Genomic DNA, 17,085 nt, shown 5'->3' with positions numbered 1-17,085 from the left:
CGAGCTAACCTGAAGGCAAGTGAGCGCAGCGAACGAGCTCCAACCCAAAGGTGAGTGAGCGTAGCGAACGAGCTCCAACCCAAAGGTGAGTGAGCGTAGCGAACGAGCTCCAACCCAAAGGTGAGTGAGCGTAGCGAACGAACTTCAACCAGGACGTGATTGAGCGATGCGAACGAGATCATCTTGAAAATTAAACGTAACGGTACTTTTTTCCATCGGTCTGTCTTAGGGGAAACCTATAACTTAGGCGATACGAAGTTCGCCGGGTCAGCTAGTAGATTTATATATATATATATGTGTCCGTGAACACGATAACTTGAGTAATTTTTATCCGATTTTGATGAAATTTGGTTTGAAGGTGTAAGGCGGGATAAACTTGAATGAGTTCGCGATCCAGCATGATCGGACCATGGGAACAGGGTTTTATGGGGTAAAAATTGGGTTTTCTCACTTTTGACCCTCAAAACACAAAATTTCCCAATTTTTATCTAAACCTTCTTAAAGAGCTTAAAAAAACAAACAATTCAGTATATCAAAGTGTTTTTGTACGGTTATTGGTTACGGAGAAAACTAAAAAAATTGTAAATTTAAAATTCCCATGTTATTTTAATGGAGAATATTGTAAAATGTTGTAGTTTGCTTGTTTATGGATATCTTTTGATCAAACTTGGCAAATATATTCATTTTCTACTAAGCAATAATTATTTTACTTAAAACACACACTTTATTAGTTTCCTTGTAGCAGCAAACCTAGGTACTCGTTAAACCTAATGTTATTTAAATAGATCGATTGAAAATCAATTCAGCCAAATGGAAATTCGCTTAGACGGCAGGTTTGCTGCGGCGGGGGTATTTTATAATAGTATAGATAGATTAATTTGTATATATCGTGGTTAGGCGCTCACAACGATTGCGTGAGAAGAGGAATAACCTTGAAAACGCCGCACGTTGATTTTGGTGCGGCGAAACGTCGGTGTTGAGAACTTTTGTCTGATATTTTAAATAATAGTATAGATTAATTTGTATATATGTTTGTCAGTCAAAAAACAAGCTACACAAACGTTCAACAATGTGAGTGATTCGTCTAAAGATCACACAACCTACCAAATGCCAACACCAGGAGCGAAACAAGAACTACAGATTAGCATTCCGTCTAAAACGGAAATGTGAATCACAGAAATATCAAATTTCAACCTGGTATTAAATTGCATTGTGTGACATCAGAGAAATTTCTCAGTGTACATATTTATTTTTTAACTAGTTACAAAAATGTAAAGCTATGTGGATTTTAAACAAAAGAGTGTTAACTGCTACGACTTTGATTACAAATTATGTTGTTTACTTGCTGTGACTATAGAGACTTAAAACTATTTGACTCAAATTAAATCAACGAATAAGTTTCGTTAAATCCATCTATAACAAATCAAATGTTGTGTTTTCATACTGTAAACCTAACAAGTGTCATTTAAAAAATTATGAAACCAATAACAGAGGGGTTTAATTAAAGAATTTAGGTTTTGAATTAAATTAATCTTCACATTCGTTCCTTTAAGAGGGGGGGGGGGGAGAAATTGAACAACAAGAACATTTGTAGGTCGGTTTGTAAGCTGTCATGAAAAATAAATCTTATCATGTTCTCCTATTAGAATTGTATGATTTTTTTCTTTTAAATCTTCGATATAAAATTTGACACGGTGTATTACATTAAGCTCTATCCCAAAATACTTCCCCAACATCATTTGAGAAATACATGATCGATTAGATGAGTTTTTTATCAGTAAGCTTTTCAAAGAAAGTCAACCCACCCTCCTTTCCGGATTTCTCAAAAATACCTTATCCCCGAGATTAAGGTTACATGTATACTTAGAGGTCTTCCCGCAGTAATAAAAATCATTTCTAAAATATCCTTTTAAGTTTAAGCATTGACTATGAATCCTTTTAAGGATAGTCAATGGTTTAAGATTAGATTGACTTGCAGCTAACACTCGATATAGTAGTCAAACGTCGGGTTTTACCAGTTTATTACAGGTTGTGGCTCAGTAACTCATCACAAATCCAACTGTTTACAATGGGTGAAGCACTGATAATCCCTGCTATAGAACAAAAGTGATTTTTAAGGGGTTAGAAAGCTATTTGGTCCTTGTAAATTATAAGCTTCTGTGTTCAATGGGCAACCAGTGTCCGCTTAGTCCTGTAACTACCCGATTAGGAACATCTGCAGAAATATTTCCCGAATTAAATCGCCGATTATTCAGAAGCAAATCCCACGATTTGCTTTTTAAATTACAACAAATATTCCAGATCCTATGGCCTGGGTCGAAATTCGTATAAGTACTACATGGCCTATGACAAGGTTGTTTTTACACATACAACTCCTTTTTTATCTACAACATCTTACTCCATGGCATTGAAATTATCTTTTTCCTACAGTTACCTGACAAAGAGGGCTTTATCTAATCTTACTAATATTATAAATGTGAAAGTTTGTGTGTTTGTTTGTTTCTTTGTTTGAAGTTCAATCACGCATAAACCACTGGACGGATTGGGCTGAAATTTTACATGATGATAGCTCACATTTCCGATTAACATATAGGCATATTCTTATCTCAAAAATCCTTTCGGGCTCCACCCCAGTAGCTCTGTAGTTCCCCATGTTAACCTTATGAGTATTCACATTTAAAGGGAATTAAAGAATTTAGTCAGTTGTTTTAACTAAAAAAGTTGGTTCTATGATATACAAAAGCATTAAAAAATTATAAGATTTACCAACAGGGTGCAGCACTATATTTTTTTGCATTTATGTAAACAGCTAATTTGAACTAAGCAGCAACAAAAAACTGTGATACGCAATGAGAACTGTCAAAGGAGGATTTTTTACAGTTATGTCTATGTTTTTAATGTAACGAATAGTTAGTGATTTTTTGCGAATTTTTAATAATTTATTTTCTTTGTTGTTTAGATGAAGTGGTAGAACATTATGGCTATGGCAGATGTGTAATACCATAGTATACCGTCAATTTTAAGAACAAAATTTTCTCAAACTTTGTCCTCCCCCATTGCAAACTCAAAGCTTGAGTATAACTGCAATAAGCATTTTAAACTTATATGCCAACCCCGTACGAAGGACGGGTACTCTGCTAGTTGATTATAAATAACTTCTTGATAAGCATTGTACGTGTTATCAGATTTACGGAAAGTAAATAAAAGAAACGTCTTATAACCATCGATCTCTCTATAACACGTAAAACATATATTAACGCTTATACTGTTACTCACAAGACGGTAAACATACACAAAAGATGATAATCGGTGATCGATTTCGATTGGTCAATCGATCACCGCTTACCATCTTTTGTGTATAATTGCCGTCTTATGATTAACAGTATAAGCGTAAATATATGTTTTAAGTATTATAAGACGTTTCTTTTATTTACTTTCCGCATTGATTATAATACGCAAAGTAGCTAAATGCTGCCTTTACTTACTTTACTCCACACTGCCACACTCATTTTACTTTGCCACACTCCAGTATTCCAACCAAACAACACAAAACATGTGCTTTTATTAGGAACGTAACGTGTACACTTGAAAATAAGTTGTCAACTTAAGATTAACGACTACGATCAGCTGTTGCAGTGTTTCCCATTTCGTTCAATCAATGGATTTAACCTTTTAACCTAAAAACTTTTTGTACCATGTTTGAAAGACTAATTATTTATATGCTTTATAGTAACTGTAGGGAAAATTTAATGTGTAACGCGGGCGCAAAGTGCCTTTGCTGCAGTCATGAAACTTTCCACGTTCGCCTGCGGCTCTTGCGTTGCCTTTTTTCTCATGTGCAGCAAAGTACCACTTCGCGCACTAGTAAAACAAATGGCTATTGACTGAATATAATGTGTTGTGGTTTTTAGTTGGCTTACCTTATTAGTTGAGCTTGAGCTGTAACAAATATTTTTATGATAAAATTTAGAATTTTCGAAGTTTACCAAAATATTAAAAAGTCCTGTTCAGCATTTCCTAAAATACTAAAATCAGCTAACTAGTACTCAGTGTGTTATTATTTGTATTGTGTTGTGCCAAAAGGACCCAAAATTTGCATAATCTATATTGTAGGGACATTTTCATCTACATAATAGATTTGGCAAACCTGTGGAGTAGTGAGGGGTGAGTAGTCTAACAGAAGACTAACTTCAGTGTATATAATACTCATTTACATTAGTGTTCCCCTCACGTTAGCTTCTGCACATTCCAATGTACTTAAAAGGCGTTGTGACTGTATAGTTTATAGTAAAATTAATGAAGTAAAAAAAAATACAGAACATAGTTATGGTTAAGTCATTAGACAGTACTAACAATTCGTGAGGGTTAAAATTAATCAGTTTCAAAAATGAATATAATAAAATAGATTGAATAAATGGGTTTATATTTATGAATAATAAAAGTTATCTAAGATTTGAAAATAATTTAAATGAATCCACAAAGATTTTTTTACATGTTTTGACACTATCTTTTCAATTTACGTTTCAATTTACATACTTCAAAGAGTAAACGGTGTTTTAATCTCAATAAAAATTCGTTCACAGCAAGCTAGGTAAAGTACCTTCGATCTAAGTCAACTCGACTTACCTAACACGTGGACTTCAGTATGACATGCTCAAAATGTATAACTACAGTATTTAGTATTCAAATGGCTATACAGGGTGATTGATATAAGTGTGCCAGCCGTTTTATTCGAAAACCATAAGAGATATCAAAAAAAGTTAAATGGTAAGTGCCTTGGATTTTTTATTTAAAAAATTATAGTCAAGTCAAAAAAATTATTTTAGCCGCCATTTTTCCAATATGGCCGCCAACTTTGATTTTTCTTATGGAACTCCCTGTATTTTATGATGTATTCTGGTAGAAAATGTAATTTTAAGACGATTTTATTCTTGTAATTTTTTTTCATAAACCTAACCGTTTCAAAGATAATAAAGGTTTAAGTTGTGAATTTTTGAATGGTTTTCGAATAAAACAGCTGGCATGCTTGCTTAGGCCTTTATCGAAACTCTTTCTCATGCAGAAATTTCAAAACTTTAACCATTATTATCTTTGAAACGGTTAGGTTTATGAAAAAAATGACAAGAATAAAATCGTCTTAAAATTACATTTTCTACCAGAATACATCATAAAATACAGGGTGTTCCATAAGAAAAATCAAAGTTGGTGGCCATATTGGAAAAATGGCGGCTAAAATAATTTTTTTGACTTGACTACAATTTTTTAAATAAAAAATCCAAGGCACTTACTATTTAACTTTTTTTGATATCTCTTATAGTTTTCGAATAAAACGTCTGGCGCACTTATATCAATCACCCTGTATATTCAAGGGTTATAAATAAATAGTGTATGTATGAAACACAAAAAAAGGAATTCAGTTAGATTAAAATATAGGCTAGTAAAAAAAAAGTGTAAAACAATCTTTCAAGTGCGACAGACAAAGTAAGTTGTAAAAGAAAATGTTAGCGTTAAAAAAATTAAATTAAAATCTTTTACAATTAAAACTCCAAATTGTATCAAATGAAATTCTAAATCTAAACAAGTATAATTTAAAATTTAAATGATTAATACTAAAAATCTAAAATTTAAAAATAATTGAACATTTTAACCATAATTACACCTTACAATGTGAAAAAACTACCTAATCTCTACATTTAAATTGTTTACGCTATACTGTATAACATTGTAGGTGAACAATATTAATATAATGATATTATAACCTGTCCCAATAGTTTTAAACATAGCCATTGAATAACTAAACATGGGCAGGACTATGTATTATCAATTGATAAATTGAATTAACTAAGTTCCATAATATTTTTTGGCTATTCGCTTTTATGGCTAAACTTAAAGTGGTTCAATAGTAGGATTAAACTAAATTAATTGTGCTAAATATAAGATTTAAAGACACAAATGATTACTACAGTTTCCCATTATTAATAGGGAAATTCGCTAAAAACACACAGCCACATTAAACAACCATAAAAACACAGTGCCACATAAAATTTTGCTTTGACAATGCATAACTAACAACTTAACCCTCTACAAGGGAAAATGGCAACTTATACGTTATATCAGAGATAAATGTAATGTCAACTGTTAAATTGTTAAACCACGAAAATGTGATTCAATTACAAGAGGTATAGATGATGTTATCCAGTAAATCCAATGTAATTTACCCACAGAACAAGTCGCGAAGTCTGTCAATAAAGTCTGGTAAGCTCTTCGTTAGATCTCTCGGCATTTTCATGTTAAAGGGAACATTCATTATTATCGATGATTTTTCTCTCGATATATCGATATTTTTGTTTACCGATTCATTACATATTGACAACTGATCTTGTTTAGGCTAAAATAGTCAATTATATGGATTAAGAAATGAAACTGTTCTAAGCTATCCTAACATAACCAACCAAACTTGCTGTAGTATTTAAAAATTCCTTTTGATAACAGAAAAGGCAAGTTAAACATGGGATGTTACTCAGCAAGTTTGGTTAGTTATGTTAGGTTATTTTTTTAGAACAGTTTCATTTCATTATTGTTTTTTGATACTGCGTAGTTGTCAGCTGATATGTTTCAATTTGTTAATATCGATATATCGAGAAAAAAATCATCGATAATAATGAATGTTCCCTTTAACAGGAAAGTACCGATATCTCCTCAGAGTCTTTTCTTTTGAACTGCAAAAATAAAAGTTTTCTTTGCTTGACCTTTTTGTGTTTACAAACTGTCTTACATTTTTTTCAACTCCACCCCTACGAATTAGGTGTTTATTTTGTAGTAGACAGATACATTATGATACTAAACTATAAAGATGTGCAATGTGCATCATGTCAATCAGAATATATGACGTGTAAAAGATGGCTGACTGATGTCATACTTCGGTTATTAATTGAACTGAAGTTAAAAAAATATTGTAAGCCATTTTATCTCAGTTTTTGCGTTAATGATGCATATTGAATCTTTTACTGTGTTTTCTTGAGAGGTGTAAATGTATTCTTTTAAAGGCCTAAAGACATCTTATAAATTGACAAGATAATACTTTGTTTCGATTTAACTAAATCTAAAACACTGTATGAACCAAAACTAATAATTGACAAATGTATAACACCATACCAAATGCAATAACAATACATGGTATTATAATTGTTTCTGTACGTGTCTGTATTACGAGTTTTGAGTTTTACAAAATGTATTATTTTATAAATGGCTTTTGAATAAAAGTTTTAAAGACAACAGACACTTTTTTAAGAGAGTGAATAGTACTAGTGCAATACAATCTGTATAAACACATTACGATCTTCTTTATATGCCTCAGCTCCACTCATACGTTTAGAGTCATTTGTATTCAACAAGCTCCATACTCTTAGGAAAACACACACCCCTTGCGTTTTATACCCACCCATATTTTGCTCGGGTGGATTTACTTATTAAAATTTTTTTCACTCTTTAGATTCAAAAACTTGACTAAATCAACATACAAACTATTCGCACTATGTTTATTTAAATCTACGTCAGTTCAAAAAACTATTATTGTAAGTATTTTCTGAATATGGATATTGGTGATTCGAGAAAAAGTCAATAAATGCACCAGAACAGCTGTAAGTGATATGGCTGATTAATGGTAACTCTTTGATAAGAGAATTACTCTTAGATATTGATAACTGACTTACAAAACACTGACTTTATGGACTGGTATTTATGGTCGCCTGGTAAGTGGATGCATTTTAGTTCTTGTTTAAACATGAATAATTTTAACATATTTTAATTTAACTTACTGAGCAGCAACCGTTACCGTTGATTGGAAAAATCACAATTAGTTTAATAGTGTAAGAATATACATTTTTATGAATTCTCGTATTTACCACTGATTACATACTACTCTTGCTTAGGTAAATTACATATTGATCTGGTCCTTTAATCTATCGAAAACTAAACTATACTGCAATTTTGGTTAGTACAGCTTTTACGAATTTAAGGAAAGGTATTTCTAAATAATTTACAACAATAATTATTACATAGTTTATACCTTAAGTAACTTTTATGATCTTAGAAGCACAATTACTGAAATTATTCAATAAACTCATTTGAAAAAAAGTCTTTAACTATTATACTATAATTAGGGTTATATTAAAGTTTTGACTTTACGTTCAGGAAATACCTTACTCTACTTCAAATTTTCTTATAACCTGTAGCCTTGTAATTTTGCCGTATAATTTAACTACTTATGCGATTTCATCACAGTATTTTGGCATAAATATAAAGATGCATACGTTTATGATTGATACTGAAACCAACAGCTTGTTGAAACTTCCATACATTAATTTTACTCTTTTGCTTGATTTTGTTCAATGGCATAAACTATTCTCTGCTAAAAAGCATAAGCCTGGAAATTTTCGGCGGTTTAAGCTGAAAATATTTTTCTATTGTTATACCATCCAGCAAACAGGGGTGAAAGAATGGGGAATGTTTTATTAATTTATTGTTTAGTAACTATTTAGAAAGCTGTCATAAAAAGATAACAATTAATAATAGTGTAGATTATCCCTAAACCAACTTATGTATGGAAAAGTAGCTTAACTAAGCTTATTATCACAATTATTTAATTTCATTAACTGCTTAGTAGTTACTTAGTATTCTAAATCCTATAAAAATGTTTAATAACGTTTGACGTGTGAGTAAATCCAGATTTATAACATAAACTTTAATAATTTCTTTGTTTGGTCTGCTAGCATCGATTGTACAAATCAATGTTTATAGTTTCCAGAATTTCTTTTGCAATTCACCCCCTCACCTCTCTCACTAAAAGTAACGTTTATTCTTTCCAGCAGATATAAAGCCCATGTTTAATTTGGATTGGCAATTGACTTGACAGTTGGAATCGTCAGAAAGCTGATTTGAGTAACTGCCGCTCACACACACACACTGATGAATTCAGGCTTGAACTCACATTGTTTGAAAACCTTTACACAGTCGAGGGAGGTTCTGATTAAACTTTATGTCGGTATAACAATGGTTTGTCATAATGTCACGTCTATATTGTTTTCAGAATACCCAGAGAAGCCGCTAGAGTTTGTAGCTCGCAATGTGTGGGGGGCGGAGGAGCCTAGAGGAGGCAGACCTCTACCTGGTATGGTTAAACACATCTTCATCACATACAACACGGAGAGTGAAGAATGCCGATACCCAGAGCAATGCATGGCCGTCGTCAAGGGGCTACAGGAGAGAGCGTTTGCCGAGGGTCTTTCGGACATCAAGTACAAGTGAGGCGAGAAATCATTTATATTCATAGATTGCAATTAAATTTAATATTCGAATATTTCAAAAGAAAGTTGGTCAACAGCACTTGATTGCTGAAGGTGCCTCCTAGAAGTAAACTCAAGGCTAGGGAGGCAAATTCCCAAGGCCGAGTACATACCAAAAACAACCGGTGATACAACTAAACAGCAACTCAACTCAGTCAACTGGAGTTTCTTTTAAGTTCACACCGCATGCACATACAAAAGAAACCCAAGTTAACAAGTAGTCCAGTCACTTCACGGATGTCTTCGTCCGAGAAGGAGGCAGTTCTTCTATATATGCTTAGAAAAAAACATTACACAGACGGTATAGTAAATGCAATCAAATTGTTAATTATTAGTCCTTTCACTATTTTATCAGCTTTAACATTGCACACCATAAACGTCTATTAAGTTGAGTTTATTATAACTCAAAAACTCAAAATAAGTGTCAGCAAAGTGTACATAAAAGTGTTACAAAAAAGCCAATAAATTCTTTATACAGTATTTTTACGGATTAGGATACTGACAATAAACTTAAGCCAGACAACGTGTAATATTTGATTTGCTAAACACCTACTATAGTAAACAGAGTTTCCATCCAGCTGTCCCAAAGGAGTTGTTCTCTCTTAATTTAAAATTTTAAGACATTGTACAATGTTTTGACATAAAATATTAATTTAATTCGATATTAAAACCACTAAACCAGTATGACCCTGATTAACTAGCCCGGTAATAAATAGTCATTACCTTTCAACTTTTCACTCGTATAGAACAACTGAAGATTAAAACATTTAAAAGGAAATTATGGCGGAGCAGAACCGAGAAACGAGTACGGCATTTAAATCTTGTAAAAGGCGAGAGAGGGAGAACATTAGCCTTGTCCATTAGGTAAGTAAGTGCAATCTTGTATAATGGATTGTTCTGTCACCATAGCAACACCAATGAGGCAGGGAACTGGATAAACGTGCGTAAAAGTTATTTATGTGTTCTCAAATATAAGCATGCTTGTATCATGGCTTTATTAGCTTACTTGTAATTGCCAAGTTTCGTTTGATCATGTACGTTTAAAGGCGTACGTTAATTAGTACTTTAAAGGCAAGGGTGGGTATATTAATTCAGTTCTAATATACATTGTCATTATCATGAGGCTCATATAAAATGCTGCGTATTTTAACCAAAAGATTAGCAGAATATAAATTTAGGATGACGATACCTTGAACTGAATCTTTTTTTGCTGTCGCCTTGTCCAGGACAAGCTAAAATATCATAAACAGCTAAGTCATCAAAAAGCTAAGTTATTTTTCTCAGGATTGATTCTGTTACCTCAGGCACGCTCTAAATCGATTCTCCTACTATCTACATACTTGATATTCTGACAACGAGTATCAATTATTGTCAATTACTTATTGTTATATTGGCAGAAATAATACTTGGCCATGTTTATTTTTCAGTTTCCTGATCGGAGAAGATGGCTACGTGTACGAGGGTAGAGGATGGGTGAACAAACCTCCGATATCAAAGAGATTTCCAAACATGACGAAGAGGATTGACATCGGCTATCTCGGCAGTAAAAAGTGTAAGACCGTTCAAATATTTTCGATTATACTGTATTATAATTGTACGATGCCAAGGTGAAGATTAGTGAATGATTATTGTTCAATCAACGATATTAAAGCAATGTCTGACTTATGATTCGCTAGATCTTCAGTCAGTTGGAATTCATCGAAAATCAAGAACAGCTGGGTCCAGTTTAGATTCACCGAAAAGTTTTTTTTGCCACACTACTCTGTTTTAACATACTTTCAAAGCATGAATTTAACCCGGAAAACAGCTGTATGCCGCCTGCCTAATCAAATGGTGTTTCATTACGTACAGTAATGAGTTTTAACCGGACATCAGCTGGTTGACAATGAGTGGTTATAAACGAAATCATATGACGACAAATATCGTAACTAGTCCAAAATGTGTTCGTCTCATGCGGGAACGACTACACTCGTCCGAACACCTATTTTCCGGACAAGTAACGTAATATACTATAACGTCTCTCAGGATCGAACTAGTGGACTTCTGATTACCAGATGAATGCTCTGACCATTTACAAGCTCCCGTAGTGGTAGTTCATCGTAGCTACCATTACATCCATATTTTTATGGACCTATGTAGTTTTTAGGTATCCACGCTCATAAAATGTTGTGATATCAAGCCAAGTTGTTGTGCAAGTCAAATAATCGATTTAGCTTAAGCAAACAAAATTACACGTATATATACATGAAGTTGTACGAAGAACATCGTAACATCAATGGTCCTTATTGGTAAGGAGAGAAAAATATCCAAATAGCTAACAAACATGCCACTCAACATGGAACTTAAATTGAAAATACGTGCTTTTCAATCACTCGTGTTGTAGCAAATAAAAGTTGATGCTTTTAACAGAGGCAGATATAAATACGACTCTGTATGTTAGGCTGTTTTTAAAATAATTTATGCCAATTCACTGAATTAAGAAAAATAATTGTTATATGGATTAGGTGGAGTGATACTGTTAATGTTGACAATTAAAAAAATTATTCACTGTTTTAATTTATTCATTTTACAGTCTACCTGTTTACCTATGATATCATGAAGCTGGGTCTGGACATCATATATTACGGAGTGGTCAACAACCATATCCGACGGCCTTACAAGGTAATAAATCACTTTCTTTGTTTTTCATTCCTTTGGTAAATTTTACTTTGCCAAAACATCATTAGGTGACTAGTAAAAAATTACCAAAATACTGTTAGTGGACCAGTTACAGCATGGTGTATATGACTAGTCACACATCGTCAGAGTTACTTGTTTATATTTTGAAAAGTGTTAACCCATTTACACTGGAATATTTGTTCGTTTCTCCCAATAATTATTTTGTTATCCTTTAAAGTCCTTTTATGTCTATTATCACATATGGTTTTCCACGTGATATGTACATAGTTAAGTGCAATAAAAGTAAAAAAAGAAAACTCCGTGTACTCAACTTCTATACAAATGTGTAGTGATAATGAGTGCAGTCTCTTAAGACGTGGTTTATTTTATGTTTATAGTTTAAAGAAGGCCTGTTTAATGGATCATTTACAGGGTAAGCTACTAGGAGCGAGTAAAACATCAGACTTTGCGAGTACGACATGCAGGTCCCGTTAACTATATCCTCCAGCATTCCAAGTATATACCAATTTATCACTTGTGCATCTTCAATTTAAAGTACACTTTACACAATACTTTAAGACATGAGTGATTGTCACTATTTAATCTGCGGTTTTACGATGTAGTTCGTTCAAAAGCCGGTGACTGGCATGCAGATTTCCCAAAAGATTCAGCTCATTCCATAGCTGTTTTAAAAGCAGCTATCTATCGAATGCGGCAAGTACAATGGGCTAATTTTCGTGCTGCTTCAAAAAGACTCAGATACTAGCTCGTAGCGAGATTGTATTTTTGTCACTGATCAAGATCAGCTGATTCATAATTGTTTATTCAGGTGAAGGAATGGCGAACACCTGACAGTCTACGGTACACTTGGCAACACGACACTCCAGAAATCAACGAACCTTTACTGCACGAGATTATGAGGATACAGAAGGCGGAACCGGACATAACATTTGACCAGCTGCAAGAGAGAGTGAAACATCTCTACACGGGCTACACTCCTGAGGAACTGAAGGAAGCGATCGATGGACCCCTCATAGGGTGAACAAAGTGGTGTACTTTGCCATCAGTAGATTGAGGGCAAAATTACAATAGCATTTTTATCGCTTTTTATATAATGATAAAAAATTATTTTTCAAACTATTTTTTTAATGGATAGCTTTTTCTAATACAGCATGCTAAATATTTTTTTATATCAAACTACTTGTAAATATTTCTAGTAAATTATATACATTTTTAACATAAACATTCTGCATTTTCATTTAACTGAATCAGACCTGATTTTGGGCGTTTTTAGAGTAACAAATAGAATTTTTTCTGTTGATAGACCGAAGCAGAGTATTCAATTTTTTTATTGGCAAATTAAAACCTTTGATAAATTTATTGCTTACATATCGAACAAAATAAATATTGAATGAAATACATTGGATATTTTATTTTGTACTATTTTTTGTCACAGCTTGTACATTTAGTTGGTAACAGTTGACATTTTTTACTCGGATGGGATTTAAATTACAAGGTATGCATTTATATTAATCGCACACAAAATTTAGTATAATTATATAACTTGATTTTATTTTACTTATCAAATACACCTGGTTCATCTCTGTGGCCTTTTTACTTATTAGGACACGAAAACGTTGAAATTCATATCTAGGTCAATATTTTGTGTGTATACCATCGTACCTGACTACTTGATATTGAATAGCCAAAGATCGTGAGCGAAGTCTACATTTATCGATTTATTACATCTCACCTCACACCATGTTATTTTTAATAATTCTTACTCATAAATTTGTCGAATTCATTTCCCAACCATCCCAACCCCACCAATAAACAAACCATCAATACACAAACCTTAACCTTGTAACCAGTAATAATTGACAACCTATAAATTACGAGAATCGTTAACCTTTGTGTAAAATCGATAACTGTGCAGTTCGTTGTCAGACCACTGCACTTTGTTATGGTTAATTATATGGGATTGGTCGCCATAAAATCCAACCATTAATGGACTAAGAACAACCTTCTCTACTCCAAATCCCGTGAAGTAGAGACAGATGAAACCTACTAGATGAACTATTATAATCACGCAACTGAAACGATAATAGAAATATACCGTAATCAAACTATTACACCTATAATGGAATAGGTCAGGCACGTCTTTACTAACCTAGGTCTGAACTCGAACTGTCGTCCGTCCTGGTGTCTAGGATTAGGTTTAGCTGCTCATTTCTCACGGACCAGTTCTATTTTCTTTCCTTAACACTGACAACTTAAGTTCTTCTTCTACTTTACCACACCCTCTATCCATCATAAAAAACAATAACACAAAAAACGCAGGGTGACATATAACCTACCTTATGGAAAGATTAGGACGTGATGTACGAACTCCTAACTAAAGTATGTCAGATTGTATTTGTCAGTTAAAGCAATTAAGTTAACTTTAAGTGTAAGTTTTAAAAAATCTCAGTTACCATCACATTTAATGGTTGTCCGTAGAAGCCCTCGCAGCTATTAAACTAATTGCAATTTTTAATCAACACAAAGTGTAATGAGTGCGGTGAATAATCGTAATTTAAAGTAGTTCATCTCAAGTAATGTTTCAATTTAAGTAATATTCTAGGGAGTGTCATTCTAGATTGTAACTTATTCACCATGTACCCTTAAATATTCTATGTAAACAATAAATAACCGCTAAAGAAGGAATAAAAACGTACATATTAAACAAGTGGATTCTTTCTAATTTCATTAGGCTTTCATTTAAGTTCATTTAAATAATTTGTTAAAATAATATATAGATTAATACAAGGACTCTTAAAACCTTTTCTTTTAAATCCAATTCACTCATAGATATAACCACTACCTATTTGCCGTTCCACTCAAGAAACTTATAATAAGAAATTATAAGGATATTAACCATTTTCGATGAACTTTTTACCAAGAATATTTTACAAGCATTTTGTCAGTAAAACTTCAAAAGTTTCTGGGAGCTACTTTAAGAAAATCAAAGGATCCGGCAACTCAAATAAAACTCTACGTACAAAGTTTACTACAAGATTGAACGATTGGTTTTGAAACTTCTTTAATATAAAAGTTTTTAAAAATATGTACCCCTTAGATGCCCCTTGGTAGAGTTGTTTATTTATACTTGTTTTACATATTAGTAAAATTAATTACTTTAGGAAATTATTTGGTAAAAACTAAGCTGATTTGAATCGACATATATTATTTGAACACATTAAAATTTGTTTATTTGAAGAATACATAGCCATTAAGTAACAGTAGATGATTTACAATAATTATGTGTCTATATGAAACAACACAATTTTTTTCATTACAGTTTACATTACCATAAAGTTCTATATAGGAAATTTCTACAAATTAAAATGAAGTATGAATAGGATTTATAAGGCCACCGAAATACATGACTGTACAATCTATACAGGGTGTTTGGTAGTCAGTGTCACATATTTAAATGCAATATGATGGACATAGCAATTTGGATAGTTTAATGTGTACTAACTAATACTTACAAACTCCACTTAGCTCGTAATCTAATTTACCAGAATATTTTAAGGTTTTCAATCAATGCTAACAAAAAAGGCATCTCTTTCAGCTGCGGCTAAGTTTTATGATCGTAATTCTTTTTTGCCAGAATGTAATTCATATTATCAAATATCGTATTGCTAAACGTCTTTATTCAGTAATAGTTATTTCAGCTATCTACAACTCGATAAATAATGTTTATATATTCTAATTGTAATGAAATTATCATAGTTAGTATTATTAATCCATATATGTTTGATAAAATAAAGGTTTTCTTTGCAACATCCCCTTTTCGTCTACGATTAACGTGTCACTTTAAAGCTTATGATCTAGTGGAAGGACAAATAGTATTAAAACAGAAATTTCTTTTAGTCCTTAGCACCCTAGAGTTAAATATATTTCTTGAGTTCCCTTTCAACGATCCAGTGATGTTGACTATCTTTCTAAATAACGGGTTTAAAATGTGAGTTGAAATTTAATTATAGATTATCCTCCAGTTGAATGTTTAACCACAGTCAGATTGAAAACAAGATACGAAAGAGCTTGTAAATATCCCCGCTGCAGCAAACCTGCATACGGCCCCTCGCCCACTATACGATTTCGGTCGTACGACACTGTGTCGGAACGACAACATTTCCACAGTGAACCATTGGATCTTATGAGAGCTCGCCCACTGTACGATAATCTCACGACTACGACAAACTGTCGTGAAGCAGTCGTCCACTGCCACTGTGATACACAACTGTCGCACGACTGTTTTACTCGCAGTGGCGTACACAATCAAATGGGCGCTCGCCCACTATACGATTTTTATCGTATGTCGTGCGTTCTCCCCAGTAGTCTTATATATACTTTTTGCAATTAACTCATACTTAGTCATTATTATAGTTGTTATATCACTTTGCGTATTTCTTATCGTGAATAAATATTTTTTACAATTCATTCACACTTTTTTATTATAATGTTTGATTTTATTTTGGTTTTATTTTTCAACCATTATTTTGCGTAATTTTGATTTTCCTATTTATTTTTTACAATTTGTTCATATTTTTCTTTATATTATGTTTAAATACTGCATCACTTATGAGTAAATATACCAAAATAATTATTGAAAAAATGCGAGTTTGGCCATTATTTATTATTGTATAATCTTAATTATTAATTATATTGTGTAAAAAAGTTTCACTAAAACCTATAAATATAATTTTTGTAGATTATATTGATAAAATTAAATCATTAATATTTAAAAACTAATCCAAAAAAATTTAACATACATAGGGTACTTACTTTTTACCAGACTATCCCAAAACCGTATGATAGTTATGGTAAATTTATAAACTTGTAAAATGCATGGACTAATATAATTTGAAAATTTCTTTAAATACATTAACTTAAAAAATTATTTACACATAAAAATAAATGTTTCTTTAATGCTGTAGGCCTACATTGGCCACTATCGCTTAATCTACGCCACAGCAGCCACATTGCAACAACACGTAACGGAATCATTGTTTTACTATTTGATACAGAACCACTG

At 32.5% G+C, this 17,085-nt stretch overlaps 1 protein-coding gene across 1 annotated transcript; it reads left to right on the top strand.

The window, feature by feature from the left end:
• Positions 1–7,709: 7,709 nt before the first annotated feature.
• On the top strand, positions 7,710–13,096 carry LOC129000697 (peptidoglycan recognition protein 1-like). The gene is made up of 5 exons (XM_054427659.1): positions 7,710–7,751; positions 9,089–9,302; positions 10,772–10,896; positions 11,917–12,005; positions 12,832–13,096. Exons 1-5 carry the CDS (start codon positions 7,727–7,729, stop codon positions 13,042–13,044), a joined length of 666 nt encoding a protein of 221 aa, XP_054283634.1. The 5' UTR covers positions 7,710–7,726; the 3' UTR covers positions 13,045–13,096.
• The last annotated feature ends 3,989 nt before the right edge of the window (positions 13,097–17,085 follow it).

Source organism: Macrosteles quadrilineatus, unplaced genomic scaffold, assembly GCF_028750875.1.
Source record: "Macrosteles quadrilineatus isolate MER2022 unplaced genomic scaffold, UCM_ALF_1.0 Scaffold_8__2_contigs__length_117827958, whole genome shotgun sequence".
NCBI lineage: Eukaryota > Metazoa > Arthropoda > Insecta > Hemiptera > Cicadellidae > Macrosteles > Macrosteles quadrilineatus.
Note: the sequence above shows the minus strand (reverse complement) of the source record. Positions and strands in the feature narration are given on the sequence as shown.

What these genes read in the sequence shown, in the direction of transcription:
- LOC129000697 (XM_054427659.1), top strand. Translation starts at nt 7,727, where the DNA reads ATGGACTGGTATTTATGGTCGCCTG. An exon ending in CTGGTATTTATGGTCGCCTG is followed by an intron (nt 7,752 to 9,088) that starts GTAAGTGGATGC and finishes TATTGTTTTCAG; the next exon opens with AATACCCAGAGAAGCCGCTA. An exon ending in CTATCTCGGCAGTAAAAAGT is followed by an intron (nt 10,897 to 11,916) that starts GTAAGACCGTTC and finishes TTCATTTTACAG; the next exon opens with TCTACCTGTTTACCTATGAT.